Source organism: Orcinus orca, chromosome 3 (genome assembly GCF_937001465.1).
Source record: "Orcinus orca chromosome 3, mOrcOrc1.1, whole genome shotgun sequence".
Lineage (NCBI taxonomy): Eukaryota > Metazoa > Chordata > Mammalia > Artiodactyla > Delphinidae > Orcinus > Orcinus orca.
In genome coordinates, this window is record NC_064561.1 from 19,675,628 (window position 1) to 19,703,298 (window position 27,671).

General features: G+C 50.9%; 4 protein-coding genes across 15 annotated transcripts in view; 2 read left to right on the top strand and 2 right to left on the bottom strand.

The window, feature by feature from the left end:
• The first annotated feature begins 3,897 nt into the window (after window positions 1–3,897).
• Window positions 3,898–8,811, top strand: MXD3 (MAX dimerization protein 3). 4 transcript variants are annotated; one of them, XM_004284812.3, is made up of 6 exons: window positions 3,898–4,093; window positions 4,358–4,463; window positions 5,118–5,147; window positions 5,279–5,393; window positions 7,719–7,902; window positions 7,977–8,811. In XM_004284812.3, the coding sequence occupies exons 1-6, from the start codon at window positions 4,024–4,026 to the stop codon at window positions 8,090–8,092; spliced, it is 621 nt and encodes a 206-aa protein (XP_004284860.1). In that variant the 5' UTR covers window positions 3,898–4,023; the 3' UTR covers window positions 8,093–8,811. The 4 variants fall into 4 exon arrangements, with proteins under 4 accessions (XP_004284860.1, XP_033270741.1, XP_049564711.1 ...); XM_033414850.2 differs by lacking the exon at window positions 5,118–5,147 and having other exon boundaries at window positions 3,899–4,093; XM_049708754.1 differs by having other exon boundaries at window positions 4,050–4,093; window positions 4,358–5,393.
• Window positions 8,717–12,122, bottom strand: PRELID1 (PRELI domain containing 1). Its single transcript, XM_004284813.4, has 5 exons — window positions 11,839–12,122; window positions 11,041–11,266; window positions 9,662–9,775; window positions 9,470–9,548; window positions 8,717–9,259 (listed from the first exon to the last, which is right to left on the bottom strand). The coding sequence occupies exons 1-5, from the start codon at window positions 11,928–11,930 to the stop codon at window positions 9,111–9,113; spliced, it is 660 nt and encodes a 219-aa protein (XP_004284861.1). The 5' UTR covers window positions 11,931–12,122; the 3' UTR covers window positions 8,717–9,110.
• Window positions 12,123–12,158: 36 nt separating this feature from the next.
• Window positions 12,159–27,628, top strand: RAB24 (RAB24, member RAS oncogene family). 3 transcript variants are annotated; one of them, XR_007476820.1, is made up of 9 exons: window positions 12,189–12,707; window positions 12,791–12,859; window positions 13,067–13,145; window positions 13,255–13,322; window positions 13,411–13,510; window positions 13,738–13,788; window positions 13,927–13,989; window positions 17,124–25,700; window positions 26,516–27,628. XR_007476820.1 is itself a non-coding variant. In XM_004284815.4 (8 exons), the coding sequence occupies exons 1-8, from the start codon at window positions 12,591–12,593 to the stop codon at window positions 14,171–14,173; spliced, it is 612 nt and encodes a 203-aa protein (XP_004284863.1). In that variant the 5' UTR covers window positions 12,159–12,590; the 3' UTR covers window positions 14,174–14,469. The 3 variants fall into 3 exon arrangements, 2 of the variants coding, with proteins under 2 accessions (XP_004284863.1, XP_033270742.1); XM_004284815.4 differs by lacking the exons at window positions 17,124–25,700; window positions 26,516–27,628 and adding an exon at window positions 14,109–14,469 and having other exon boundaries at window positions 12,159–12,707; XM_033414851.2 differs by having other exon boundaries at window positions 17,124–27,628.
• The window catches only part of NSD1 (nuclear receptor binding SET domain protein 1), a 136,688-nt gene continuing 124,708 nt past the window's right edge, over window positions 15,692–27,671 (bottom strand). For 6 of the 7 annotated variants that reach the window (XM_004284817.3, XM_033414845.2, XM_004284816.4 and 3 more), the window contains 3 exons: window positions 24,979–25,085; window positions 23,211–23,415; window positions 15,692–22,092 (listed from right to left, as the gene is read on the bottom strand). In XM_004284817.3, coding sequence (XP_004284865.2) covers window positions 20,462–22,092; window positions 23,211–23,415; window positions 24,979–25,085 — 1,943 coding nt within the window. In that variant the 3' untranslated portion in view covers window positions 15,692–20,461. Of the gene's footprint in view, window positions 22,093–23,210; window positions 23,523–24,978; window positions 25,086–27,671 lie in introns of those variants that run through there. The other variant, XM_033414847.2, reaches the window with a different exon arrangement.

Here is a 27,671-nt window from a genome sequence, read left to right on the forward strand (position 1 = left end):
CATCAAAGTTTTTGGGATGCAGTGAAAGCAATGTGCAGAAAAGAAGAAAGGAATAAAGTGAATTATGTACATTTCCATCTTAAGAAACAAAGGAGCAAAAGAAATCCAAAGTTGATTCTTTAAACAAATTAACAAAATTGATAAACTCTCAGAAAGACGGGCGGGGGAGAGAGAGAGAAACTACCTATATCAGGAATAAAAAAGTGGACATACTACAGGTCCTACAGAGGCCTTTTCCCGGTGACCTCATCCAGGGTAACTGGGACTGTAGTCTAGCCAGGCCTGGCCTCATGGCCTATTCCGCTGCACTTAAAGAGGGAGCAGCTAGCCTCCCTGACTCTGTCAATCACTGTGTTGTGCAGCTCCTGACAACATGCCTGGGGGGCGTGGCATTCCAACTGTGGCCTCCAAGTTGGGGGCCTGTTGACTGCTACAACACCAGCCTCTTATGCACATAGAGACCCAGGCCCACCAAGGCCCACAGCCCCCTGCTCCTCCACTATAGCTTGGCCAGGCCCCTTTCTTATCACTGGCTTCCTCTATCACCGTGGTTATAGTCAGACAGAGGTGGCTGACCCTGAGGGACACAGGGCCACTGCTGCTTTCAGAAGGGTGCTCTGAAAACTGGAGGCCTGAGAACTTCCTGGAGGAAGTGACAGTTAAGCCAAGCTGGCAGAGGCAGGGAAATGGGCAGGGACAGGGTGTGTGGCCTGACATGGCAGGAGGAGGGGCACAGCCCAGCTTGAACTTTGTCCTGAGGGCCGAGGGACTCCTGGTGGGCCTTTCAGCAGGGGTACAACCTGGTTAGCTCAGTGACTAAGGAATGCTACTCTCTGGGAAGAGGGGAGGATGAGTGAAGTGGGAGAGGCTGGGACAGGGAGCATAGGGAGGGGGCTGGGCAGGGTCGGGGGTCTGAGCCAGGCCCTAGCTCCAATACTGCCCCAACTCCCACCTCCCCTCCTGCTGTTACTGTCAGCTGCGGGGAAGGAAGTGAAAGGGTTCTAGGGGAACAGCAGGAGCCATCTCCTCAGGCATCCTGTCCTTAGGGTGGGAGAGGATGGTGAGCCTGGTGCCAAGGCCCTGCAAGCTGCCCTCTTCAAGGAGTCCTACTGGGGCAGGACAGCAGGGTAGGGGTCTCCTTCTCCTCTCCCACTCAGGGCACAGAGGCAGACACTGTCCCTTGGAGCCCAGAGGATACTGGTTTCTGACAGAACCTGCACTGAAGTGCAGGCAGCATAGCCACAATTACTGTAGGCAGGAAGGGCCAAGGGGTGGGGAGACAGCAGGGAGGCCACAGGCTGCAGTGTGCAGGCTGGACCATGCAGGACCTGGGGGTCTGGGGAAGAGGTTCTAAGACCAGTCACTGCTGAGGGGGCAAGAGCCTTGGAGGCCTCTGCCCAGCCCTGTGCAGATGGCACTAGCACTAGCATTTTCTCAGAGGGGCCCAGAAGGGCATCCAAGGGCTTGGGGCAGGAGCCCCATCCTCTCTACCTGCCTGCTCCCTGGGAAGGATTGCTTCCTGCTCCTCTGGCTAGTGGCCCTGGCCCAATTCATGGGAGCCCTGAGGCCATGTTGTTCCCTAGCTTGAATCCTACCCTCCTAGGACGAAGTCCAAACTCCTCAATGCGGTTACTTCAGCTCCCCTTGCAGCCCCTGCCTCACTTCCACAGCCTCCAGCTGGAGCAGCCCTAACTCTTTTTATAAGAGCTCCCTCCCTCTGCTGGGAGCTCTCCTCCTTCAGACACTCCCCCACAACCCTGCCCCAATCCTACCCCTGCTCCAAGGCTGGGCCACCTGGGTCCCAGATATCTGACTAGTGGGTTTGTGCCTACACTGTGTGGGTGCTGACTTTAGTGAAATGAAATTGGAAATTCATTCACAAGTCTTGTGACTCCTTTCTTCAGACGTAACTAATTGCAGGTGGGGGTTTGGGGAACACTTCAGCCTGTTCTGGGCCCTGCCAGCCTCTCCAGTGTCAGCCTGCTCCATGCTCTTTGATCTCTCTATGCTGGCCACATTGGCCTCTTTCCATCTGCATACATTCCTTTCAGCCTCAGGGACTTTGCATCTGCTGTTAGTGTGACTGGGATTCTACATTCCTCCTATACATAGATAAAACCTACTCATCCACCTCCCCAGAAAAACCTTCTTTGACCTCCCTGATTAGGTCAAATGCTCCTTAGGACGTGCCCTTACATTGTGTCTTTTCCTGTGAGGACCTGTCAGAGCATATGTCTACTGTGTGATTACTATGTCGGTCTCTCTGCCCCTCACCTGAGAGCTCTGCAGAGGCGAGAACCCTGTCTGGTTTTGCCCACGCTTGTATTCTCCAGCTCCCAGCACAGTGCCTAAGGTCCAGCAAGTGCTCAGCAAATATTTCATGAGTGAATGGATGGGTGTAGGGGTGGATAGTCCCAGGCAGCAGTTCTGGCTGGGCATGTCAGTGACTCCTCTGGAATTGACTCTTAGAGAAACTCAAAGGTTTTTTTCCAAGGAACTGCGGACTGACTGCCATGTGCCATGTGTTTACCCAGGACTGTCTCTTTATAGAGAATCTAGTTCCTCCTTCTCCCTCCTCTCCATTTCCAGGTCACAGATTCAGCCCCAGCCTGGCAGTAATGCTCCACCCCGTAACAGCTGCTTTTATCTTCCAGTCTCCACCCTTAGACTGTCACTGTCCCCGAAGGTGTGGCTACACCTACTGGTGCTGCCCCTAGAAATCACCGCATCATCTTCTTTGGGAGGCTAGAAAGTCACGTTAGAGAAGGGCTCATGGGGACTTCCCTGGTGGTCCACTGGTTAAGACTCCACGCTCCCAATGCAAGGGGCCCGGGTTCCATCCCTGGTCAGGGAGCGAGATCCCGCACACTGCAACTAAGACCCGGCGCAGCTAAATAAACAAATAAATATTGAAAAAAAAAAAAAGAAGAGCTCATGGACTGAGTAAGTCATCCAGGGGCTCTGTGGGAGGAAGAAGCCTGCGTGAGGTTGCAACAGGCCTTGGAAATGCACGGCATAGGCGTGGTCTCTGATCTTTCAACGACGCTGTCTCAGGGCTTCCCGAGCTTACGGGAGGGAGGGCACTTCCCGAGTCACACAGCTGAGAAGTAGCGGTGACAGGACAGGAACTGAACTCTGTTGACTCCAGAACCCAGGACTCTGAAGCAAGCCAGTTCTCAAGTTGTTACCCTTCTGACGTTTTCGTAGCAACAATAGCTTCCCTGCAGATGAGGAGGAGGAGCCCAGCGGGGGCTACGGGGGCAGATGGCAAGCAGGCAAGGGCACAGACCCTGGAGCGCAGGAGCCAGGTCCGCGCCCCCTCCCCCGGCGCTTGCGCACTGGGCCCTGTTCCCCGCTCAACCCCGCCCCCATAGCCAGGGTTTTCAAATTTGAAACCTGCTCCTTTTCCCGCCCGAACGTGTTGACCAGCAGCGGGAGAGGGCGGAGCCGCACGCAGCCAATAGTGCCTGAGAGGCCCCCTGCCCCGCCCCCAAGGTGACGTCCGCGAGCCTCAAGAGGCAAAGAGCAAATGGGCGAGGGTGCCCGCCGGCCCCACCTCCGTGGCGCCCACGTGCAGCGGCGGAGCCAGGGGCCTCTCCGGGACCACTGGCCCCCAGAGCACCACTCAGTGTGCGGGCCTCTTGCCACCAGCACGGGGCTGGAGACTGAGGCCCAGAAAAGCCAAGTAACCGGCGCTGGGTCGCTGAGCGAAGCGGCAAGACGCAGCACAACCCCACCCCCACCCCCAGCCCGGGAGTTCGCCCAAGGGCCGGGCCTGGATCCGGCGCCCATAGAAGCCCTACGGGAGTCCTAGGGGTCGGGCGGGCTCGCGGAGGGTGGGCTGCGGTTCCCGGGCGCGCTCCAGGGGCGGGGCCAAGAGCTGGGCTGTCCCGGGGCGGGGCGTTCCGGGGGCGGGCCGGGCGTCTGTGTTTGTTGCACCGTGTCAGTTACATTGTAACAAAAGTGGTGCAGCCGCTGCTCCGGCCAGCATCCTAGGCCCGCCCGCAGCCAGCTGTCGCCGACATGGAACCCGTGGCCAGCAACATCCAGGTCTTGCTGCAGGCGGCGGAGTTCCTGGAGCGCCGCGAGAGAGGTGAGGAAGAACCCTTGGTCGGACTCCAGGCGGCGACCTCGCTGACACTGGCCTGGGCTGGACTTGGCTCCCAACTTGGATGCATGGCCTTAGGGCAGTAGTCCTGGGGCACCCCCGCCCTCAATTTAGGGGTCCGCGGGCAGTGGGGCTGGAGGGGGTGGGGAAATGGCCCTGTAGCCAAAAGCCCCTCCCTGACCGTGCCGTGCCAGGGGATCCCGCTGGAACTAGCCCCAGCCTGACGTGGGCGGGGGCTGTCTCTCGCAGAGGCAGAGCATGGCTATGCGTCCCTGTGCCCACACCGAAGTCCGGGCCCAGTCCACAGGAGGAGGAAGCGGTCTCCCCAAGCTCCTGGCGCGCTGGACAGTGGGCGGTGAGGAGGGCCTGGGGCAGCGGGGAATGGGGGGGGGATGGACGCCGTCCTTCATCGGACCCCTCCACTGCCACCTTCCTCCTTATTGCTCGCATCTTCTGGGCCAGGTACCCTGCTCTGAAGGCATTCAGACACCTCCTGCCGTTTCCCCATCCCCCAAACACACACTCTTCGTTCAAGGACTATTTCTCGAGGACCCCTGATGTGTTTGGAATGGTGAATAGTTCTGGGTCCTGCTTCCACTCACACTCCTAATACACCACATATCAAACCACTCGCTTTCCCCCACAGGCTTTCTCCTTTTCTCTCCTACTCTCAACCCTTTGCACACTGTTCCCCCCAATTTGAATGCCTCTCCCCCCACTACCCATTTTGGGCAACTTGTGTTGCTGGGCTCAGCTCACATGTCACCTGTTCAGGAAGCCCTTCCTGATTGCTGCTAAGGGGCCTCCTTTGGACCCCACAGTCACCTGGGCAGGCCTCCTGTCTCTGCCTCTGCCTGGGACTCAGGTGCCTGAGGCCAGCACAAGGTCCCCACAGTGGGCTAGTTTGGGATACACATCTGTAGTGAATTTTGAGGCCCTGGGAGCCCTGGGACTGAAGGTGTGGGCAGTAGCTGACACCCCCTCACCCCATCCTCCCTGGCATTGGCAGGTCTGTGCACAACGAGCTGGAGAAGCGCAGGTGAGTCCCAACCCTGCCCTGATAGCACCAGGCCCCAGGAACTGCCTCCCTCTGGCCTTCCCTCCCCTGCCGTCCCTCATCTGGCCAGCAAGCCTGGGTTGGCACTGCCCTCTAGACCCCTTCCCCCACAGGAGGGCCCAGCTGAAGCGGTGCCTGGAGCAGCTGAAGCAGCAGATGCCCCTGGGGGCTGACTGTGCCCGATACACCACACTGAGCCTTCTGCGCAGGGCCAGGATGCACATCCAGGTAAGAAGCTACTCTGGCGCCCCAGGGCCAGCTTGCCAGGATGCTTGGAAAGGGGTAGTAGGGAGGGGCTGGGTGGAACTGGGGAGAGAGGTCTGAGGTGATAGCCCAACTGCCTGACATTGGACAGTTCTCTGTGCTTTTAGTTTCCAAATTTGTTAAGTAGGAAGAAAAGCAGAAAATAACTCAGGATTGTTCTGAGGCTTTAAGCAAGTTCCTCCAATAAAAGTTCACTTGTTATTACAGCAATTATTACTTGGATCCCAACTGTGAGACCCTGAGCGAGTTATGTAGTCTCTCTGGACTTCATTTCCTCCTCTGTATGGGGGGCATTCTGTGAGGGGTCATGTGTAAGGGTCCCTCGGACTGGAGAGGGCTGTTTCTTGCTCTTCCTCTCCCCCATCCTTGAAGGCCTCCTGTTCTCGGCGGTTGGGTGAGGGGCGGGGGGGGTGTCCCAACGCTGCTTTGGGAGGCAGCTCCAGAGGCCAGGAGGGGGAAAGTACCAAGAGGACGCCAGTGAGCCACCCTCCCAGGGCTCTTGCTGCTGCCCGGGCTGAGCTCAGCGCCCCCTGATGGATGGGAGTGGGGTGTGCTGACTCAAGCACAAGGCAGCTCCACAGAGTGGGGATTAGAAGGGACTTGGAAACAATAGAGGCCTCTTCCTGCTCTCCTGGCCCTTTTGACAGAGGAAGAAATGGAGGCAGAGCCGGCTGATGAGAGGCAGATTCAGAACCGAGGCCTAGGTCTCCTGACTTGCATTCTTTTCTTCAACAAGTGAGCACCTGCTCTGCCAGGCCCTGTTGTGGGCACAGGGGGCAGTGGCAGAGACAGATGGAGGTGCCATGCAGCAAATAAATCGTGGTGTGGAAACTGTCAGCACTGTCCCAAAGGTGCCTGCATTCTCCTCATTGTGGCTGAATAACACCCTGGCCAGATAGCCGGCTCCAGTTTCTCACATGGAGTTGCTGATTTGGTTCCTGGAGGGATGATGTGTGACCTTGGGTGCTGGCTGGCCCGTGGGCAGGACCTAGGGATTGCTCCTTCCTTGAAGCCCCATCACCCCTCTCCTGGACTCCCTGCTTCCTGTTTTGCCTCCACCTGGCTGCCCTCCCCACCTTGCCCTAGAATGTTCTTTTTTTTTTTTGCGGTACGCGGGCCTCTCACTGTTGTGGCCTCTCCCGTTGAGGAGCACAGGCTCCGGACGTGCAGGCCCAGTGGCCATGGCTCAAGGGCCCAGCCGCTCCGCGGCATGTGGGATCTTCCCGGACCAGGGCACGAACCCGTGTCCCCTGCATCGGCAGGCGGACTCTCAACCACTGCGCCACCAGGGAAGCCCCCTAGAATGTTCTTTGTACCACATAGATCTGTCCAGGTCTGCCTCCTGCTGAAAACCTTCCATGGCTCCTGACAAGGACAGTTTCAGTTTCTTTCTTCCTGTGATACTCAAGGCCCTTCACAACACAGGCCTTGCCACTGGTCTCATCTTTCCCCATTCCGCACCAAAAAAGCTGAACTCTCCATGCTTTTCCCATTTTCTCTCTGCCTGGATGCTTCTTCCTCCCCTATCTTTGCCTGGGCAGCTCTTATTCATTCATCTACTCCCAGTCCAAATGCCCCCTCACCCAATTCTCCCCTTCTTGCTGACTGAATGCAGGCTTCCGTCCATTGAGGACCCTGATGGGAGAACCCTTGGTCCTCCAGTCCCTGGAACTCAGGGCTGGCAGAGCTTGCGTGGGGGCAGCAGAAGGGGACTAATGCTGAAGACTTAGGACTCCTGGGAGGGTCTTGAGGAGTTACAAACTGGTAGCCTTTGTTTGGTCTGTAGTTTTCTAAAAACTTAAATTAGTTGGCAGCACTTAAAAGGACATTTGACATGAAAAAATGTGATCTCCCTGCTTCTCTTTAAAAAACTGGGCGATCTGGCAACACTGGGCCTGTTTCCATGTGGCAGTAATTGGCCTGGGCCACTGCCTTGAGCCTTAGTATGCACTCGCTGGTGTGCCCCAGTCCCCCACAGTCCCTGTTGCCTGACACCAGACACTCCACTCATTCACATCACTTGACTGGGCCCCGAGGGCCTTTGAGATTGTGGTGCCCTCCCTTCCCCACCCATCTGGACAGACTTCCTGGGCCATTTACATGGGACAGAAGGGCAGGAGGGCCTAGCTTCCTGTAGGATGTGGGAGCGACCCTCTGGGGCCCAGATCTAGTGAGCCCGTGTGGAGCAAGCAGTCACCACGTGGCCAAGGTTCGCCGTTAAGTGGTGTTGGGCTGAGGCCCGAGACCCCAGGTAGCTGACCCCAGCCCCTTGCTCCCTCGGATCTGCAGAAGCTGGAGGAGCAGGAGCAGCGGGCCCGGCGGCTCAAGGAGAAGCTGCGCAGCAAGCAGCAGAGCCTGCGGCAGCAGCTGGAGCAGCTCCGGGGGCTGGCCGGGGCGGGCGAGCGCGAGCGGCTGCGAGCAGACAGCCTGGACTCCTCAGGCCTCTCCTCTGAGCGCTCCGACTCAGACCAAGGTAAGTGCCCTCAAGCGGAGGGGTCGAGTGGGCTGAGTGGCCCAGGTCCCCTGACTGGCCTGCTCCCCGTGCAGAGGAGCTGGAGGTGGACGTGGAGAGCCTGGTGTTCGGGGGCGAGGCTGAGCTGCTGCGGGGCTTCAGCGCGGGCCAGGAGCACAGCTACTCACACAGCAGCAGCACCTGGCTATGACCCTCACCTCCTGGAGCGACCTCTGCCCTCAGCCCACCCTCTGCTCTGCCAGGCTGGAGCCCTCACCAAGCCTCCAGGGCTGCTCAGAGTACTGCTGGAATGGACTAAAAGGACCGTGTGGGAACAGGTGCTCCCCGTACCTTGCTGCTGGCTGCTGGCAGTCCCACCTAGGACGGGGCGCCGAGCCCCCCTGAGCCCTGCAGGGCAGGCAGCTTGGGCCCAGGCCACCCTTCCAGGCGTTTTTTGTAGCACTTGGCTCTGCTGTCCACAGGGGCAGGAAGCCTCTTGGGTCCTCATGTTCTTTCCTAAACAAGGGCCCCTGGCCTTTGCCCTCCACATACTATATTTTCATTAAAAGCCTCTTTCTTAACTTCCTGTCCATGGTCTTGCCTGGTGAGAATGGGGGAACTCCCAGCCACAAACTGGAAAAGAGGAAATGAGATCCATAGCCACCATAAACACTGCTGTCCACACCGGGCAGTGCCCCTTTACTCCTCACAACTCGGAGGCCTCGGTCCCTGTCTGTCACAGTGGGACTGAGGCTGAGTGACGTGACCCGCCTGAGGTCCAAAGCCAGGAAACAGTTGAGTCAAGATTTGAACCAAAGCTTTCTGACTCCAGAGCTGGGGCCAACTGAATTCAACAAGTATTTATTGAGTGCCTGTTATGTGCAAGATTTTGTTTCAGGTACTTGGGACACATCAGAAAATAAAACAAAGGTCCCTGCCCTCATGGAGCTTACAGTCTAGCGTTTATGACCACTTCACCTGGACGTGACCCTGCGCAAGTCACTGTACCTCTATCTTCAGCCACCTGATGCAGGAATAAGCAGGCCCAGCTCAGACATGGGTAACGGCCTGGTGTGCTGGAGAGGCCAAACAACACACCCACCCCCAGCCCACCACCCAGACAGTAGACATGGCTGGAAGCTGACTTTTAATAATAAAGTACAAGGAGGAAAGAGCACAGGGACTGGAGCAAGTGGTCTGCTGTGCTGTGGCCCCAGGGCCTGGGCTGGCTACACAAACTGCTGCTGCTGCTGCTGCTTCTTGGTGGCTGCCTTGCTGGCAAGGTCCTTGGCCTTCTCTGTAGCTGCCAGTGCCGTTTCCTTGGCCTTCTCCTTGGCTTCCTTGGCTGTTTCAACAAGGGTTTTGGGAGGGGCCTCACCTGGAGCAAAGGGTGGGGACTGGTTTCAAAGAATGCCAAGATCCACCTAAATCACCTCCCAGGACATTCATCTCCTGTGCACCAGGCCCTGAAGGAAATACCCAGGGTACAGATGAGTTGCTCAGAGTAGGGTGGTGACAGCTCCAGGCTCCAGCCCAGGCAGGGCAGTTAGGACTTGACTCAGCCTCTGCCTGTGTGCAGAACCCTCACCTTGCAGCTTGGCCAAGATGTATTCAAAACCCTTCATAGTCTTGGTCACGTTGCTTTTGAACCGGGCGAGACCAAATTCCTGGCAAAAGATGAGAAGGGGAAGGATTCTGAGCTGCCCACTGAACCCCAGCCTGGACTCTATGTTACATGCCCTGGGCCCCAGAGCCCCAGCACCACAACAACGCTGCTCACCTGGACAGCTCTGGAGACGCCGAACAAGCTAGAGGAGACCCAGGCTTCCCGGCAGATTTCGGTCCAGCCGCTGTTATCAGAGTTCACACGGTAAACACATCGTTCCTCTACCACCTGTGCAGGCAGTCAAGCCAACCACAATTGTGTGGGAGTCCTTCACTTTGCCAGCTTGCACACAAATTTGATTCCCTGCCTCTTTTCACTAGGGAAAGCAATAAAATGAAAACCGATTCCTTTCCCTTACTGTATTCCCAAGCTGCACTTTGGGAAGAGAGTAAGAAGATGAAAAAAAGTCATTTTGCTCTCTAAAAACCTCTCTTCTGACCCTTCAAACGAAAAGCTACATGGACTCTTGAGATCAGCAGAGGGCCTTCCAGCTCCATCCTGGATGTTTTGTACCTTTACATCTAGACATGTGTGGTGTTTTCAACCTGGCTTCCACCCACTTTGGCCCTTGAGCTCCTGACAATCCAAAAAAAAAAGAAAAATCCGGCAACCACCACAGCTCATTATCAGAGAGGAGAAAGTGGACCTGCACTTCCAAGAGAAACACTTAAGACACCTGTCACAGCTGGACTGAAAGACATTTCTTAGAGCTGGATCTTTTCTTTGTAATTTACAAAACACAGTTGTAGTGCCCTCAGGGCAGTCAGCTGTGAGGCCCTCAGATAACTCAGGGGCAGAGCATTAAGCTGCCTACTCACTCTGTGACTTCCCCTCTCTGGACTTCACTTTCCTCTTTGCACAATAGAGAATAATACCCACCTCCCTGTGTTATTGTGAAGATTAACTGAGAAAGAAAATAACAGTTCTCTGGAAGCTTTTAGGGTACTCACAGGTGAGAAGATACTGTAGGATGTTCCTTAAACCAAACCACAGGTTTTCAAGCCTTTTTTATTTTTTTTAAAGCAAAGGTATATGCAACCCTTTTCCCCTGAAATCTCAGGCAGAAATCCACTACATAAGACAGATAAAAGACTCTAGTCAAACTGGTGCAAGGGGCCCAGATCCTCCCCCTCTAAGGTACATGCAAGGTACCCTTTATGGCTTGACAGATTCCTGTTTGAAAACCACTGCCTCCCTCCGTCCCTCAGCATCATGCCTGTGGCCCAACCTGCACACATGCCAGGCACAGTGTGAGTGCTCTGCATTTAGTACTTACAATGACTCTGTAAAACAGGTAACCCCCTCCACCACTGTATGAATGAGTCAAAACACAGGTCCAGAGAAGATGACCAGCTGAAGAGATCATCTGAGTTTGTACTCTAGCGCCAACACTCCTCAGATCTGCTTGGATCATAGAAGCTCCCTCATGGCTCCCTAGCCACATGTACCTGGAGCTCTCTAGTTCTGGGGGAACCAAGAGGGAGGGGTCTCACCATCAGCCGCGCATGGTTGATGTTCCAGGTGAAGGTGGTCATGGTCTGGTTCTGTGGGTCCACAATAGAATCCTCCAGGATGTACACTGAGTGAGCAACATTGGCAGGAAATAGTCGCTCAGCCCAGCGGGGCATCCTGTTCGTCTTGGTCAGGAGTCGCCGGGACAGGAGCTTCTGGTCAGGGGTCACCTCCCGGTGCACTATGTCTTCCGTCAAGACATGTTTGCTGCAGGTGTCAGGGTGAAGGTGACCCTCAGGAGCCTGGCCCTAAGACACTGCCTGTTGGGGTTCCCATCTGGAGCCTCCAGGTCCAGAATGGCCATGACTTTCCCCAAACTTGCAGAGTGATCTGTGTTGTGGCTCAGACCTGAACTAGAGTCCCTTGAGCCTAACCCAGGGCAAATTCCAACTCCCGCCTCCTCGCTGACCTGGATTCCTAGGCCTTCCAGCAGGGCTGGACCTCATGATTTATTGCACCACTGGAGAGCGTCATGGCAGAGAAGTAGACAAGCGCCCGGATTTCCAACCCCAAGATCCCTCCCCAGTTCCGGTGCCGCCGCCTCTTCCTGTCTCACCACCCTGAGATGAGAGAACCTTTCACTAGGGCCTCAAGTAAGCTACTGCCCAGACCCAGCCTCCTTCCAGTACTAGCCTGGCCGCTTCCCCGATAGGTCCTCTCGTCCTAAACGTGGCCACGGCTCCGGCGATCCCCCCACTCGAGGTCGAGTCTTTCCCGGCCCCCACACTCCGATCTCCAAACAGCGAGGTGGGAGGGTTGCTCTTTCCAGGGCCACGTACCTATAGGGATTCGGGTACCGCTGCCAGAAGGCAGCGAACACTTGGTCCCAGGAACTCCGGAGCACGCTCTGGCCCAGGAAATACTTCACCATTGTCCAGGCCGGGCGGGCTCAGTGCCCGCGCAACATCAGGGGTGCGGAGCCCGGGGGGCACGCGGAGACCGGGCTGGAGCTCGACGCTCGGCCGCCAAGCTAGCAGCTCAGTCACTCCAGCGCCGCACCCAAAGAGGCGCCACCGCCGCCATGAGGATTTGTCTGGCCGCGCGCCACTTCCGGCGCAGCCGCGCACTGCCCACCTCTTCCGGCGCCTGCCCACGTGACCGGGCGGCCCCGCCTCCCCAGCCTCTACCTCCTCCCCCGACGCGGGAGTCGCGGTGCTCCGGGCCGGAGCCAGGTTGGAGGGACCCTTCCCAGGCTCTGTGGGGAAACCGTGCCGGAGCGGCCCCTAAGCCGGGCGGGCAAGCGAGTAGCGGAGCGAGCTAGCGACCCGGACGCCGGCGTTGAGTGCGCTTCCCCGCACGCTCCCAGGCCGCCCCGGGTCCTGGGCTCTCAGAAGGAGGATCAGCACCCGGGGCCGAAGAGCGGGGGCGGACGGAGGCGTTGCTGTAGCTCAATATCGTCGCGGCGTCTGGAGCCTTAGATTGGCGGCTGGGGTCGGGGACTGAGGCTCGGGCGCTGCCTTTCGTAGTGGAGATCCGGTTTGCCTCCCGCCCCCGCTCAGGACCCTGAAGCGGGTGAGGCAGCCCCGGGAGCATGAGCGGGCAGCGTGTGGACGTCAAGGTGGTGATGCTGGGCAAGGAGTACGTGGGCAAGACAAGCCTGGTGGAGCGATACGTGCACGATCGCTTCCTGGTGGGGCCCTATCAGAACGTGAGTGCGCCCGACGCGGCCCAGCACGGGTGGGAGGGGGCTAACCCGCATCCGAGGCCCTGATTGCTTCCCCTTGGTTGCAGACCATTGGGGCCGCCTTCGTGGCCAAGGTGATGTCCGTCGGAGACCGGACGGTGACTTTGGGTATTTGGGTAAGTTCTCTGGGCAAGTCCTGGGAAAACCCATTCCTGAGGAGGCGTAGGTCCTGCCTATTACTGGCTGACTTGTGGCCTCACAGGCCATTTCTGTTCTCTAGACCACAGTTTAAAAACGGGGTCTGGAGAACGTGGCATTAGTTTGCAGTTTTGGGGAGTAGCTCAGCAACTCAGGCCAGGGCTGAGCCTCCCCCTGCCCTTCAGGACACAGCAGGCTCTGAGCGCTATGAGGCCATGAGCCGAATCTACTATCGGGGCGCCAAGGCTGCCATCGTTTGCTATGGTAAGGATGGTTTTGGCCTGTTTCTCAAACAAGAAGGGGAGGGTGCCAGGCTGGCATTACAGAACAGCTTCTGACCCTTGGTTGTGTTTCCTGCGTGTCCCACACCAAGACCTGACGGACAGCAGCAGCTTTGAACGGGCAAAGTTCTGGGTGAAGGAACTGCGCAACCTAGAGGAGGTAGGTGGCCCGACCTCACCAAAAGACGAGACGGGCTGGGGATCTGGTGGTCCGAGGGGGGTGACCCTCACCTTGTCTTCTGCTCCAGGGCTGTAAGATCTACTTGTGTGGCACCAAGAGTGACCTGCTGGAGGAGGACAGGCGGCGCCGACGTGTGGACTTCCACGACGTCCAGGACTATGCAGACAGTAGCTGCTCCTTAGCTCCCTAGGGCTGGGGGAGGGAAGTGGCTACTTGGGTGGGTCACAGAAAATAGGGACTGCCTTGGCTACCATGGCAAGATCCTCCATGGGAAGACTTTCTCTGGCCTCCCTGAATCTGTGGGGTTCAGAAGATTCCCTGTACTGCTAGCCTTCCCCTTTGTCTGTGTCCACCTAATTCTCAGGTATGAGGCTTTAGACACTTCTCTTTACAGATATCAAAGCTCAGCTCTTTGAAACATCCAGCAAGACAGGCCAGAGTGTGGGTGAGTGCTGTCCTGGGCCTCACAGCAGAACACGCAAGGGCAACAAGGGAGACAGAGAAAAGCCTAGAGGGCTGGTTACTTGGGTGATCCCAGGGCCACTGGCATTTGATCCTCACCTATCACCCTTTTTCCTGCCAGATGAGCTCTTCCAGAAAGTAGCAGAGGATTACGTCAGTGTGGCCGCCTTCCAGGTGATGACAGGTGTGTCCTTCCCTAGCTCCTGTGGAGACTTCCTCTAGGCCCACAGCATCTGGCCCCCTTCATGAGTTACCTGATCCCCCAATAGAATGATGCTGAGCTGCCACCTCTCTCTCTGACAGAGGACAAGGGCGTGGACCTGGGCCAGAAGGCAAACCCCTACTTCTACAGCTGTTGTCATCACTGAGTCACCACTCACCTGGCCTGGGGGAATTAAAGGAATTCCCCCAGAGAGGCTGGACCTAGCTTTTGTCTGGGCTTGGGTGATCACACGTCTGAGCTACCCTGGGTCCCCATGGCGGCAGAGGTGGCACCTGCCTGTGCTGGCCCATGGAACGGAGGCAGCATTTGGGCTGACTGATGGGCACAAGGAGGGTAAGGGCTGATTTGGACCCCAGGCTTCTGCCCTGGACAGCACTTGTGTCTACAAATTATTTAAGTGGCTTCTGATTTGTAAATAAAATCAATGCACTGTGAATCACACTCAACCCCTTTCCCTGCTGTGTGGATTGGGTGTCAAGATACCTAGTACTTTCTGGGGCCACCTGGCGGCCCTCGCTTCCTATATCAAGGCTCCTCTTAGCTCTTACTTTCCTTTGGAAACCAACTGGCTTCACCCCAGGGTTGCAGCTGAGATAATGGAGAAGCAGAAGGGCCCTTTCCTATTCCTTAGTGGGGGAAAAGGTAGGGCGAGAAGCTGGGGTTGGGGCAGTGCAAAGCTCACACTTCCTTCTTGGTGCTAAGAGCAAGGAAGGCACTGAAGTAGTATCCAGAGATCAAAGGATCAAGCACTTCTACCTCAGACTGGTTGGCTCTACTGCACCTCTGTCATGTCTAAGTCCATGAGTCATGCCTGTGGCTCAGATCCTAAGCTTCCTAGCAACACCCTATAATGTGGCTTAACAGAAAAATCATAGGTTCTGCAAGACTTAGAAAGGTTTTATGGATCCAGATTGGGATCCAACTCAGCTACTCAGAAAAGGGACTTAAACTTGGCCTGTGTTTCTCATCCGTAAAATGAAGTGACCACTACCCAGTTCAGGACTTGAAGATCATGAGTGAAAAGTAACTGTAGGACTAAATGCTTGTCTTCCCACACTCTTCCCTGGGGTAGAAAGTTCAGGACTAAGTCAGAAGGGAAGCAGATTCCCAGGGGTTCCTGAAAGTGTATTTTTGGGCCTTGGACGTCCAGATATTTCTGAAGAATCAGATGTTACTGTAGACAGGACCAACCCTTCAACCAAAAGGAAGCATATGGCAGCCTTTTCTGTTATGGGATGCTCAGCCCCTTTGCCTCACTTTACCATTTTAGGCCTAGGCTGAGTCCTCTGCAGTGCCCAGCACCTGCTCTAAAAAACTAAAAACTTGGCCAAAATGTCTAGACTCACACTCAGAAAGTGCTTTGGTTCCACTTCCTTTTTAAAAACCTCAAAATACCCTTCCTTCGTGGGTGATGGAGGCTTCCTGTGTAGGGACTGAAACTGATGCCAGCCACTCACAAAAGCAGCAGAAAGACATTGTGACAGCTGTGGCTACTGGGAGGAAACCCACACCACTCCCATGAGGTGCTTGGAGGAAGGGCTCAGTTCCGTGTCCCTGGGAACTACCTCAGGGGCTGGCTTCTGCTCTCACCCCAAACCCATCCTCCCTCCTGTTAGGCTACATCTCCCCACGGACAACAAAACAAAACACAGGGCAAGGGCCATAAGAGTAAAGTTAAACTTTACTTTACAGTAATTTTTTTCTATATACAAAGAATTACAGTACATGTTTATGGGGACTCCTAGCACAGGGCTCCCCTCTTTTTCACTAAGAGTTCCACTTATCACTGACAATCTATTGGGGTGAAGGGGGGCAAAAAAAGTGATGGACCTCAGCTGACACCCCCTCTGCCCCTTTCTTAAAAATATAAAGATAGATCTCTATTGTCAGCTTGTTTTTTTGCCAAGACTTAGCTGCTCTTCCATGAGCTCCTGTGTGCTGCACTCGCCCGTCTTCAACACTCTCACCTACATGCACACACAGGCAGCACCCACCTCAGACCTAGAGACCACCTGTTCTCTGCCCCTACCCTGGAAGTCTAAAGCACCAGAACCACTCATTTCTGCTCCTAACTCCCTAGGCTCACCTCCTGTCCAAAAAGCTTTGCTCGATTTCCAGGGTGTTACACCTGAAGCCCTCAACAGCCTGATGTTTTGAGAGTCATGGGAAAGTAGCTCTAGAAAAGGGACCATATGAGTTTAACATGTGCTATTTTTGCTTATGTTGATAGGAAACATTTCTCCCCAGGCTGTGGATTTCTAATTAAAATAAACTCTTTCCACTTCCTTAAGAAATATTACCCTTAATCTTCATAAGCAATAGAGGTGCTCCCATGAGAGTGGAAGAGGTAGAGAGGGGCAGAAGGTAGCTGAGGGAGACCCCACACTTGGAGCTCTCTACCAACCTGTTCAGGCAGTGTGGACAGAGGCTATGGACAAGGTGACACCAGCCCTGAGAAACTCAATGGCCACCCTCATCTGGAAACAGCATCTCTTCCACCTCTGGACTGCACTGGACTATTTCAGGGTCAGATGCAAGATTCACCAAGGCTCTACCTTCCCCTCCTCTAATAAAGCCTCAAGGAAACTACATAAGATCTCTTCTTCCCAAACAGGAATCTGGGTTTCTCAAGTCACCAGTCCCTCAACCCTTGGCAGTGCTTATTTATACCAGGAAATTAGCACCATCATTGCATTTTTTGTGTGTGTACAAAGCAATTACCTATTCTTTTTTTCAATTTATACTACAGCAACCTCTGGCCCTGCTGCACTAACTCTAGGAAGCTCAGCTGAGAGCTAACTGTCCACAGCCAAGGAAAGTCTCGTGCAGCAGCTACCCAGCTCTAAATGATCTGGAATGTCTAACACATGGAACAGCCCAAACATTATTCAGCAGGAAAAGGGGCTTGTGGCAGCTCCTTTCCTGCCATGATCTCAGAGAAGTAAGGACACTGGGCTACTCTGACCTCCTGACAGACCCCAAGAGGATGACAGTGTCCCCCAAAAAAGCCTTAGGAGAAAACCTGCTTTATAGGAGCTGATGGGGGGAAAAAAAAATCCATCCACATTTAGTGCTCTCCTGATTCTTCTCCACAGGGGAAGCTGCCAGGACCAGCCTTCCTTCCTGCCACTCTGTTCTCACGAGGCAACCTGGGAGTCCAGCTCCTGTGAGTAGACGCTACCAAGCCTGGAAAAGGATCGCTGATGCACTTCATGCCCTGACTGTAGTGTGGGGTGGAGGATGTAAAGAATAGAATAATTATTTTCATCAATGCTAAAGATGTAGATTTGGTAGTTGTTCAGAAGAGGATCGACACAGTGATTTAAATCACTTCAAACTCAGTAACTTCAGGGGGAAGCAGACATTTAAAAACTTGGATGCTTTTGTAGCAGTGACAACTATTTTGCTGTTAGAATGGGTTTGCTCCAGTAGAGAAGCAAATGAGGCTTTGAATTCAAATTTCAACAGTTTCCATAATTTTTTCTGACTTAACAGGGCCAGGACAGGTATTAGTTCTCTAACTACCTATGGAAGCTATGGCTTCCCCCTCAGAAAGGCTTCCTGGGGAACTGGCTTAAAGGCAGACGCTCTATTGAGATCCTGATTTACAAGCACTTGGCCAAATGCCAAAATAGCATCCTACACAAAGATCAGGAGTTTCTAAGAGTAAAGATTTCCTTTTAACTGCCAAGTCACACCCCCTGGAGAAAAGGTCTCAGTATAGGTTCCAGGAGAATCCCCTAAGGATGGCAAGGTCACCCCCCGCAAAGGGTCATGCAAGAGTCTCACTTCCCAAAAGTCCTTCCGACTCTGCTTCTAATTGTATAGTGACTGCTTTCATGATGTTAACAATCTAGTATCAAATGCTATCAGTGGGCCTGAGAGTTGAACATCTAATTTCCAATCAACCTAAGAGAGTCTTACAATGGCCCTCATGAAAGCCAGGCTGGCTGTCCATCCATTTAAATAAACAGCTTCAGAAGTTGTTTCCTATGCAGGTCTGGAAGGAAGCTTTCCAGTGAATGGGAGAATGGAAAAAACTGAAACAAAACCACAAAGTGGCCCACCTTTCCCTCACTCCTTCCTGTCCTGTGAGACATATCTAGAGTGGCTGTCAAGTCAATTACCTACCAAAGCCTACATAAGAGAAGCTCCTTCAGGATCAAACTTCTCCACTTAAAAATTTTACATAGCCTGCACACCCCACCCCCCAACAAAATTCACAGTTTATTTCATGAAACAAAGAGCTACGGTAATTTAACACACAACACAGTGGAAAGAGATTCTGACAGCGCAGTGCGGATATCTTTTTCTGATCACAACTACAGATGACAGGAGAAAAAAAGGGCACAGGACTGGCACCAAGCAAATCCTACTCATACAACCTAAGAGAATAGGGAAAGGGACCTACTAGCTGCAGTTATATACTTATTATTCTCACACATGATAAATACTTAATATAATGAACTTTAATGTTCTGGGTGGATTTCTTTAAAAATATCTTTTCCATGGTTTAAAATTTTTTTAAAAGAAAATAAGATGCTTTGTTTTCTCTTCCTCTAAAACAAAGAGCTTTTCCTCTCTGATGATGTGGGAAGAGAGACAGGATGAAAGGGGAGAACTAGGCAGGTGGAATTTACAGAGGAGAGTCCGAGGTCTAAGTGAGATGCAAGAATAGGCCCCTAAACTCAGGGCAGCCCTGCCCAGCCTCATGCCTCTGCCTGAGTTCAAATGTCTCAACCCCAGAGACAGACTTTGGGAAATAAAAGCAAATTCTTTTTTAAATCTTTATATAAAGCGCAAATGCTTCTATAACAACAGTTGTTCCCTCCTTAGAAGTATGGGAGTAACCTCAATAGAAACTCAGGAGGAGGAAATTGGGACAAAATACAGAATCCTGTTGAGGGTGTAAAAGCCATAACTGAGACAGAAATGGCCAGGAGACCTTGGGGCCAGGAGATGGCCTGTTGGCTAAAGCTGCTGGCTAAGTTGGCAAAGCAGAGAGGTAAACATGTTTGGTCTAGGGACAAAGAGGGGGTGGGTGAATGGGAAGGAACTGGCCAAACAGCAATTCCTGTTGGCAGTCAGTGAGCTGGGTGAATGGTAGGGCAGGGTAGCACCAACAGATTTCCCAGCCCTTGGGCCCCAGCTCAGGGCAGCAGTAACAGATAATCAGCAGTTATGAGGAGTCATTTCTTGGACTGGACATTGCTCTAAACGCCACATCTTGCCAGTCATGGGGAAGGGTTCTGGCTTGCCTTTGAGCTAAGTCAGCAGGCAGGTGTTCTCAATACAGAGCACAGCATTTCTCAGGAAGAGGGTGGTAGAATCCACTAGTGAAGAAGACTCCCTCCATTCAGGTAGGAGGGCAAAGGATCAGGAGAGAAGTAATTTCTTGCCAGGATCTGGCACTCTCCCTGAGCTGGTGGTGGATCTAGCCCAGAGCTTGCCAGAGATTCCCTAGGTCTACTGCCCGAGACTCTGAAATCTGAAAGCACCTGAGTGTTTGGGGGACAGCCATGGGGTGGGTTGATGTAAAAGGAGGAAAATCTGTAGAAAAGAAAGGTAAGCTTGCCAATTGCCTTCTTACACTGAGGGAAAGCTGTGTCCTCACAGAGCCCAGCCCCCCAACCAACTGCTCCACCAAGGACAGATCTTTAGACTCTCCAGAGCCCAGACAGAAGCAGCAGAGGCTGCCCAGCCAACAGGCCCTACCTGCCTATAGAGGAGACCTCCGCATGAGTGTACACGCATGCACATACACACAGGCACACCTGACCAGGAGACACTCAAAACAACCACTTCTGGGGCCACAAAGGGCATGACAAAATGAGCCCAGAGCCCCAAGGCCCCTCAAACTTCCTGTTATTTCCTGGTCAAAGGTTCTTTAAAAATAACCTGGGAACCCAGGCAAGCATGTTAGGCTCACAGGGATCAGGTCTTATTTATCTCTGTATCTCCTGCCAGTGACTAGCACCAGGCCTAGCACACATGAATGTTCAAGAAATCACCACCGATTTGAATGGGTATCAGTTCCTCCCAAGGGTTCATCAGGTACCCTCAGTGGGGCTTGGTAGGGCTAGAGAAATAGCTTTGAGAGCCCCGCTACCTTCAACCTGACCAGTGGAATCGAATCCCATGCTTGACTCCAGAGTGGACTTTTTATTTCAAGTTCACCATGAGTAACGGTTGGGGGAAAGAGACCCGAGTCTGTCTGTCTCCTTGGCTGGGGCCCACTTGGATTTCCATACATGGTTCACACAACCACAAGCCCCCACTGGCTAATGTCGCAAGAGTTCTGAATGTTGGGATATAAGGAGAGAATATCAGTGGAAAAGTGTTGGGGTCTGTTTTTTAAGAGGGAAAAATAAGATTTTTCCCTTCCCCAAGAACCCTGGGGGCAGCTGGTCTGGTCATGTGGCATTTACTGGTATTATTTCTGTTCTGACTCTGCACACTTGTGACTGGAAGGAGCCTGGTTAAGAGCTGGAAGGGTATTTTGCTCTGATTTAGGGTCTTGCCCTCTTCCAAGAGACCAGCAAGTCTGTGCCAATGTCTGTGTGCTCCCAGAGGACCAGCAAGACTGTGCCAGTGTCTGTCCAGCCACCATGGGCCAGAGCCCTGGCCCTGGTGAGGCCTTGCCCAAGGCCCAGGGACTCTGCTCTGTGGTTGCCAACTTCTTCTCTTCAGTGGAGAGGGAGGATGGGGCCTTCCCAAGAGGCCTGAAGGACTGCCCACTCTTGGCAGCAAGTCCAGGTAGTTGCTGGCCTCCGGCCATCTGCTTCACCTGCTTCACCAGGCCTGGTGCTTGGCTGGGAGGCCCTGGGGTCTGCTCAGCCCCTGCAGGTGCTCTTCCTGAGGCCTGAGTTGCTGGCTCATACAAAAAAGCCTTGGCAGGGGGCTGAGAAAGAAGTCTGGCCTGGGTGAGTGATTTAACAGCTTGCCAGGAGTGCTCTGAAGGGGCCGCTGCTTTGCCCGGTGGCTGAAGGACAGGATCTGACACAATGCCTCTCTCAATGGCTCGTGACATCTGTCCCAGACCTTTGCTGGCAGGCCACGAGCTCGACTCCAACACTGGCATCTTCTCATCAACCTGTGGTGTGATCTCATGGGGAGAAGCTCCCCGTTCCTTCTGGCGAGGAGTTAGGTCTATGAGATCCATCACCAAAGCAGCTCTATTTTTTGACTGAGTATTCTGGTCCACAGGCCTCAGTGCTTTTTCTTTAGCTACCAGGGTCTGGACCACAGCTGATAGTACTTTGTCAGGAGGTGGGAGTCTCTGGGACAAAGAGGCATGGGATTTTTCAGAGGGCCTGTCTGAAGTCTGGGGTTTGGGACCGCTGGTGACTAGCAGTTTGTCTGGCTGCGGAAGTCTCAGGCCAGTAGGGACAGGGGTTTTCTCCAGTGACTGGGGCCTTGGGCTGGCAGCACCTATGGATTTATCCAGCCTTGGGTCAGCTGTCCCCAGAGGTCTTTCCAGTGGTTGTGACCTGACTGAGGGTGAGGAGCTTGGGCCGGTCACTGGAGAGGGTTTGTCAGATAGTTGGGGTCTTGGTCCTGCCATTGCAGGTGGCCTGTCCAATGGCTTCTGGCTGGATACCAAAGATTGGGGTTTGGTCCCTGACCCAGCAAGGTCCCTGACCCTATCTACAGGCTGGGGCCTGGAGTCAGTTCTATCAGGAGGCCTTTCAGGCAGCGGTGGCCTCTGACAAGTCCCTGCCAGAGCTTTTCTGGACAGCGACAGCGTCTGGTTGGTGTCAGCAGATGGCTTGTCCGACATCTTGGGCCCCTGAGCAGCTACTCCTGATGATTGCTCTGCCAGGTGAGTGCCTGGGCCTGGAGGCAGCGGTACTGTAGGAGGTACATACTCACGGATCTCCCCAGGTTCCAGAGGGTTGGGCCCACAGGGATCATGCTCAGTACAAGACAGACGCCCATCCAGTTTGGAGATGAAGAGCATCCCTTCCCGATGCTGCTTACAAAAGGAGCTGGGACACATCTCACAGAAGGAGGCTGCTTCCTTTCCGCAGATGTCACACTGATGCCAAGGACACTCCCATTTCCCTGAAAACACAGGTGTGAAACAAAGGCTTAGGAAAACAAGACATGCATATGAGATGGGTCATGGCTCTGGAACTAAGTCAAAGGAGTGATTTCAAACTGCTGCCTTCTGCAGAGAGCTCATGCCACTTGCCCACCTCCCCTCCCCCAGGATCTCAGCTTTACTTTCTGCAAAATGCATAAAAATAACAGCCAACTATCAAGTAGCAACTGAGCATCAGTTAAAACCCAAGCAGGAGTAAAAAACAACAAAAAGAACCCAAGCAGGAGTAAACCCTGATTTCTACAACTATTTCCAACAAGGAGAAAAGCAACAACAATAAAACAAAACCCAAAGCTCCCCTTAGATGGAATGTGAAGATATTACTTTCATATTTTTACAAACTCCATTTGTCCTGTACAACCTTTAAATATTCAACCCTATGGGGAAAATCTCAGCCAATTAAACTGCTTATTTGGTTATTACTAGGAACAGGGAGCAGATACACAAAGGTGAAAAATGGAAGCAGATTTACCTTTGCTCAATGTTAAGTCTGGAAACTAGCACAAACTTTACCTGTGTTGTCCACACAGAATCAGCAGGAAAGACCCAAAGCCAACCCAAGCTGCTCTCTTTTACCCTCATTTCATGATACCCGAATCTCTGCCATGGACAGTGTTCCATCCCAGCTCCTTCCAAGTAAACTATGCTAGAGCTCACTCCTGGCTCATTGGCAAGATCAGTTCTATCACAACCTGTGCCAGCTACGGCCCTGAGTAATTGCTTCTGAAACAATTCCCCATTTCCATTTCCTGGCACTGAGGTCAGTGTTATGGCCTTGCCCCTACACTACCTTAGTTTCTATTATTTCATTACCCTGGCAACCACATATTGAAGGAAACCTAATTTGGGGACAAACTCCTGTCACTCCCACCCCTCTCTACGGGTTGCTGGGAGGATAAAATAACATAAAATGCTTGACAGAGCGAGTGAGTTTCTGTTCCCTTCTCTATAACCTAGGATTCTAAGCCTTTGTTGTCATTTATTTTGACACCTCTCAACACTATGCATGAGAAGACCAAAGGGCTCTGAGAATTCTGGCAGAGAACAAGGAGAACTCTAAATGGATTTTGGCACCAACCTGCTGGTCGCTTGGTTAGATTGAGACAGTCTGCATGGTAAACTTTGGGGCAGCCTGGCTTCTTACAGGAGACGAGCTGGCCAGCATCCCCACAGCTGAAACACTCATCCTCTCGCTCCTTTGTGATTTCACCCTGGGTCCTGCGCTTCCCCTGTTGCTTCTTCTTGAATTTCTTTGACTTTTCCTCTGTGGCAATGGGTTGATTCTAGAGGTCAAATATTGTCGACACATTAGTTGTATGATCTTGACCAGGTTAACTATCCTCTCTGAGCTTCAGACTCTCCTCTGGGAAGACACAGTCCTCATAGACTACTGTGAAGTTAAGAGAAAATGCAGGAAAAGCACTGGGCATATCATAGGTACCCAATGAATGGTAGCATGAATTTTATCTGGTATCAACTACTCCTACCACTTGAGCGAATTAAAGAGAGAAATGTGCTGCTTTCTGTTGATACATAAGACTGGTATTAAAAATCATCCTTTAACAGTAAGTTTTATTTTTATTCTTATGTTTGTCTAATTTCAAAAACTAAGGAAGACTTCTCTGGGTGTATGTGTCACACACATTTCTTAACTTATTCAACAAACCTTCACTGAGCACTTAGTATGAGCCATGTGCTAGGAAGACACAGAAAACTAATTTGTGGCCCTTGCTCTTGACAAGCTATGCATCTTTACCTAAGTCAGTTTAGGTTCATGTCCACCACTCCCCAAGATAGATCCTGGTGCAGCCCACAGGTCTACTCTGTGCTCCCTGCAGACCACACTTGGTCATCAAAATGCATGGTTTTCATCGCATTATTTATCTCAGCCTAGGAACATCCAGGACCAATCCAATTTATTGCCAGCCCACAGTGATCTCCTCCCATTTCTAAACTTCTGCTCCCGAATTTCCCTTTCACTGATTCATGTGTGAAATGCTACACAGACCCTAAAGATATAGAAACTGACATCCCTAGTGCACCTAACACCATTAAACTCTGTTACTATTTTAATTTATAGGGACTAAGTCAACCGCACATCTTAAGGAACAAGACCATTTAACCAACTAACTAAACAAAATACAAAATCCAATATAAATTTTCTTATTTAATAAATAAAAGAATAATCACTGGGTGTTCTTCATTTATTATAGCTCAAAATGATTACCCTCTTTAGCTAGTGGTTTCCATGCTAATTTGCATTTTTCAGTTCTTAATGTTGACTTCACAATCAAACAAGCATAATGGGAAATACCCAATTGGAGTCACGGTGTAGTCTACTTTGCATCAAAATTAAATTTCAATTTTCAGCATGCTGTTACTTACGATAGAGAACTCTGGAAGCATCCAGATGTTCATCTATTATGGTTCATCCATTATATAAAAATTTAAACAGTCACTAAAAATGATGGTTATGAAAATTATGTAACAGCAAGGAAAAATGTATAATATTTAAGAATTATAAACAATTCTTAACAGTTATAGAATTATAATTCAGTTAAAGTACACATAAAAAACCAGGAAGTAAGATACAACAAAGTTTATACTGGTACATGGTTAAGATTAAGGGTCCTTAAAAAAAAAAAAAGTCCTATGTTTATCTACAGTCTTATAGTACATTTAGAATCTTAAATTCAATATCAGATTCTTTGATATCTTTAAAAAGGCAAAAAGAGACACAGAGACTGAGAATCTTTCTTAGGAAATGTAAGATCAACTAAGACCAATAAAAGACATGGGAAGTAATCTACAGGTTCCTATTTTACAGCTTTATGTTTAAAAGGTACCTTTGGCCTTACACCCAAAAAGCCACTGCAGTTCGGAGCTCCACATTTGCAAACAGTCTTTCCATTCCCAAGACATTCTAGGTTGTAGTTGAAGGTAAGTTCAGTGCCTGCATAAAAGACCATGAAAATATTAATATCTATGGCTTTAATTACATTATTTCTCTATTAATCACAAAAGGCAGACTTCCAAGAGAACAGATGAATTTTTAAAAGAAGATTAAAAGGATTAACTCTAATCACACTGTATTATTAACATACTAATAAATCCTAATCATATAACATTATTAATGAGCTAATATAACTTAATAACAGAAAAACTTACATGACTTAACAAGTAATTTTTTTTTAAGATTTTTTTGATGTGGACCATTTTTAAAGTCTTTATTGAATTTGTTACAATATTGCTTCCGTTTTACCTTTTGGTTTCCTGGCTGCGAGGCATGTGGGATCTTAGCTCCCCGACCAGGGATCAAACATGCACCCCCTGCACTGGAAGGCGAAGTCTTAACCACTGGACCTCCAGGGAAGTCCCAACAAGTAATATTTAAAATAACTTTTACTATAGGTGTGTTAATCCCAAATTGTTTTTTATTTTTTTCTAACCATTCAGATTCAAAATATATTATTTCATTACCAAAAACAGACAAACAGCAATTTATTGTGCACTGATGTGCCAGGCACTGGGAAAGCAAGTATGAAGGAAACCTGTCATCTGTGCCAAGGTGAGTACATCTTACCAGGCAGCACTTAAGGGAGAGAGACATGTCAATACAGAATAATACCAGAGAACTCTAGACCACAAGACCTAAGCCCTGGCTATACATCCCAGTTACACCACAATCTAGCTGGCTGATTTGAGCCGAAGAGTCCATTTATTAAATGCAGATAACAATCTCACAAGCTTACTGAGAATGACATAATGTACATAGCAGAAATTTGTAAACTTTAATAGGAGATGTACAAATTTAAGGTAAAAAAGTCCCCTTTCTGTCACAAGTGCATTTCATCAAAACTGAGAGCAAATAAATCACACATTCAAACTCAAAGCATGTTAGGGAAAGCCTAACAAATAGAAGAATTTTATACAGACATACAAAGAGGTTATCTCTGGGTGGGGGTCATGGCTTACCGTTAATGTACAAAGTGATAATTGTTCAGTCAAAATTGTCAAAACTTAGGAAGATTTCCCTTTGCAGAATGACAAATCTTCTATCAGTGAGACTAATTAATATATACAGTTTTTCATCTAATATTGGAAACAATTATTTTTTAATTTGGTTGAGCAAATTATAAAGCAGCTGGCTTATATTTAGGAGTTCATATGGTACAAATGCTAGAATCATTTGTGGCCTGGTAAGAGGCTCACATTGTGAGGAGCCTGTAGGAATCAAGACTGACCAAGGTAACAGCAGGGTCACATCTCCCCTCCCCACTGTGAACTTATTGTACTGAATGATGGGTAATTCTATTCACACTAATCTTATTTAAAAATTTATGAGCATATAGCTGAATTTTCATATATTTAATGTGCTTACAGTGCAACTCAACCACAAGATAGCAAGATACTTGGCATAACTTGCTGCTCACTCAGCATCCACTGTGTAAACAAAACCACACAAGGAGATAAATCAGAAGGTATCATCAGTGTGCATACAGGAAAGCCATTCTAGAAAACAGTCCAAAATACAATAATCTGCAATCTGGGGGATGGCAAATGGCACTGGAGAAGAGATAAACAAGGAGTGAGTATGACACATTGAAGACAGAAAGTAACAGGTATGTGAAGAGCCCATGAGGTTGGATGTGTAAGGAGGAGAGCAAGCTTAAAGTTCTGATTCCATTCGCAAGGCTGAAGCTCCTATGGGCACTCTGCATGGCAATGAGCACATTCTGTCTCAATTCCCCCACCCACCCTTGCAGACTGGGAGGACAAAAATAAGGTCTGTCAATTCCCACACCATTCTACCTGAGCTGAATGAATATGGGAGAAGAGAAATTTGTGGCTAGACATGGTAGAAGAGGCCATCCCCATGGACACAGACTAAAGTTCAAAGTAGAAGTGTGGTACTAAAAGCAGTCAGGACAGAGATAAGAACTGAAGTCACATGGCTAACATTTAAGTAATTAATACAGAGGAACACTGCCCCTCCCTCCCCCAGTGTGGTTACAGAGAAAAATGGAGAAAAGAATGAGAGATATATCAGATCCAAGAATCCAAGTAACATAGATAATGCTACCAAATACTTTACAGTACTTTTGTAAGGATTAAATGAGACAATATGCTTGGAACAGTGTCTGGCATTGGATAAATGGTAGCTCTTACACACTCACTTGATAATTCCTGTTACAAAGCAGAAATCTACCCAATTTACTCTGAAGCCATCCATTCCAAAAATTTGATACAACTTACTGATTTTAAAAATCACTATCATTTAGTCCAATAGAGCACAGTGCACAGTGATGCTCAAGCATTGTTACTTTCATCATTGAATACTTTTATGTGAAGCAATGCAAAACAGTGGCTCAATTTTTAAAATATGAAAACTGTCAGAGCCTTTAAAATTCTAAAGAGCCTAAAAGACTCCTGGGCAGCAGTATATTTAAATTATAGAGAAATAGATATATCGGGGGGGGCGGGGGGTGTTGGGTGTCATCCACAGATTGAAAAAAAGAAAAGGCAACAGACAAAAAGC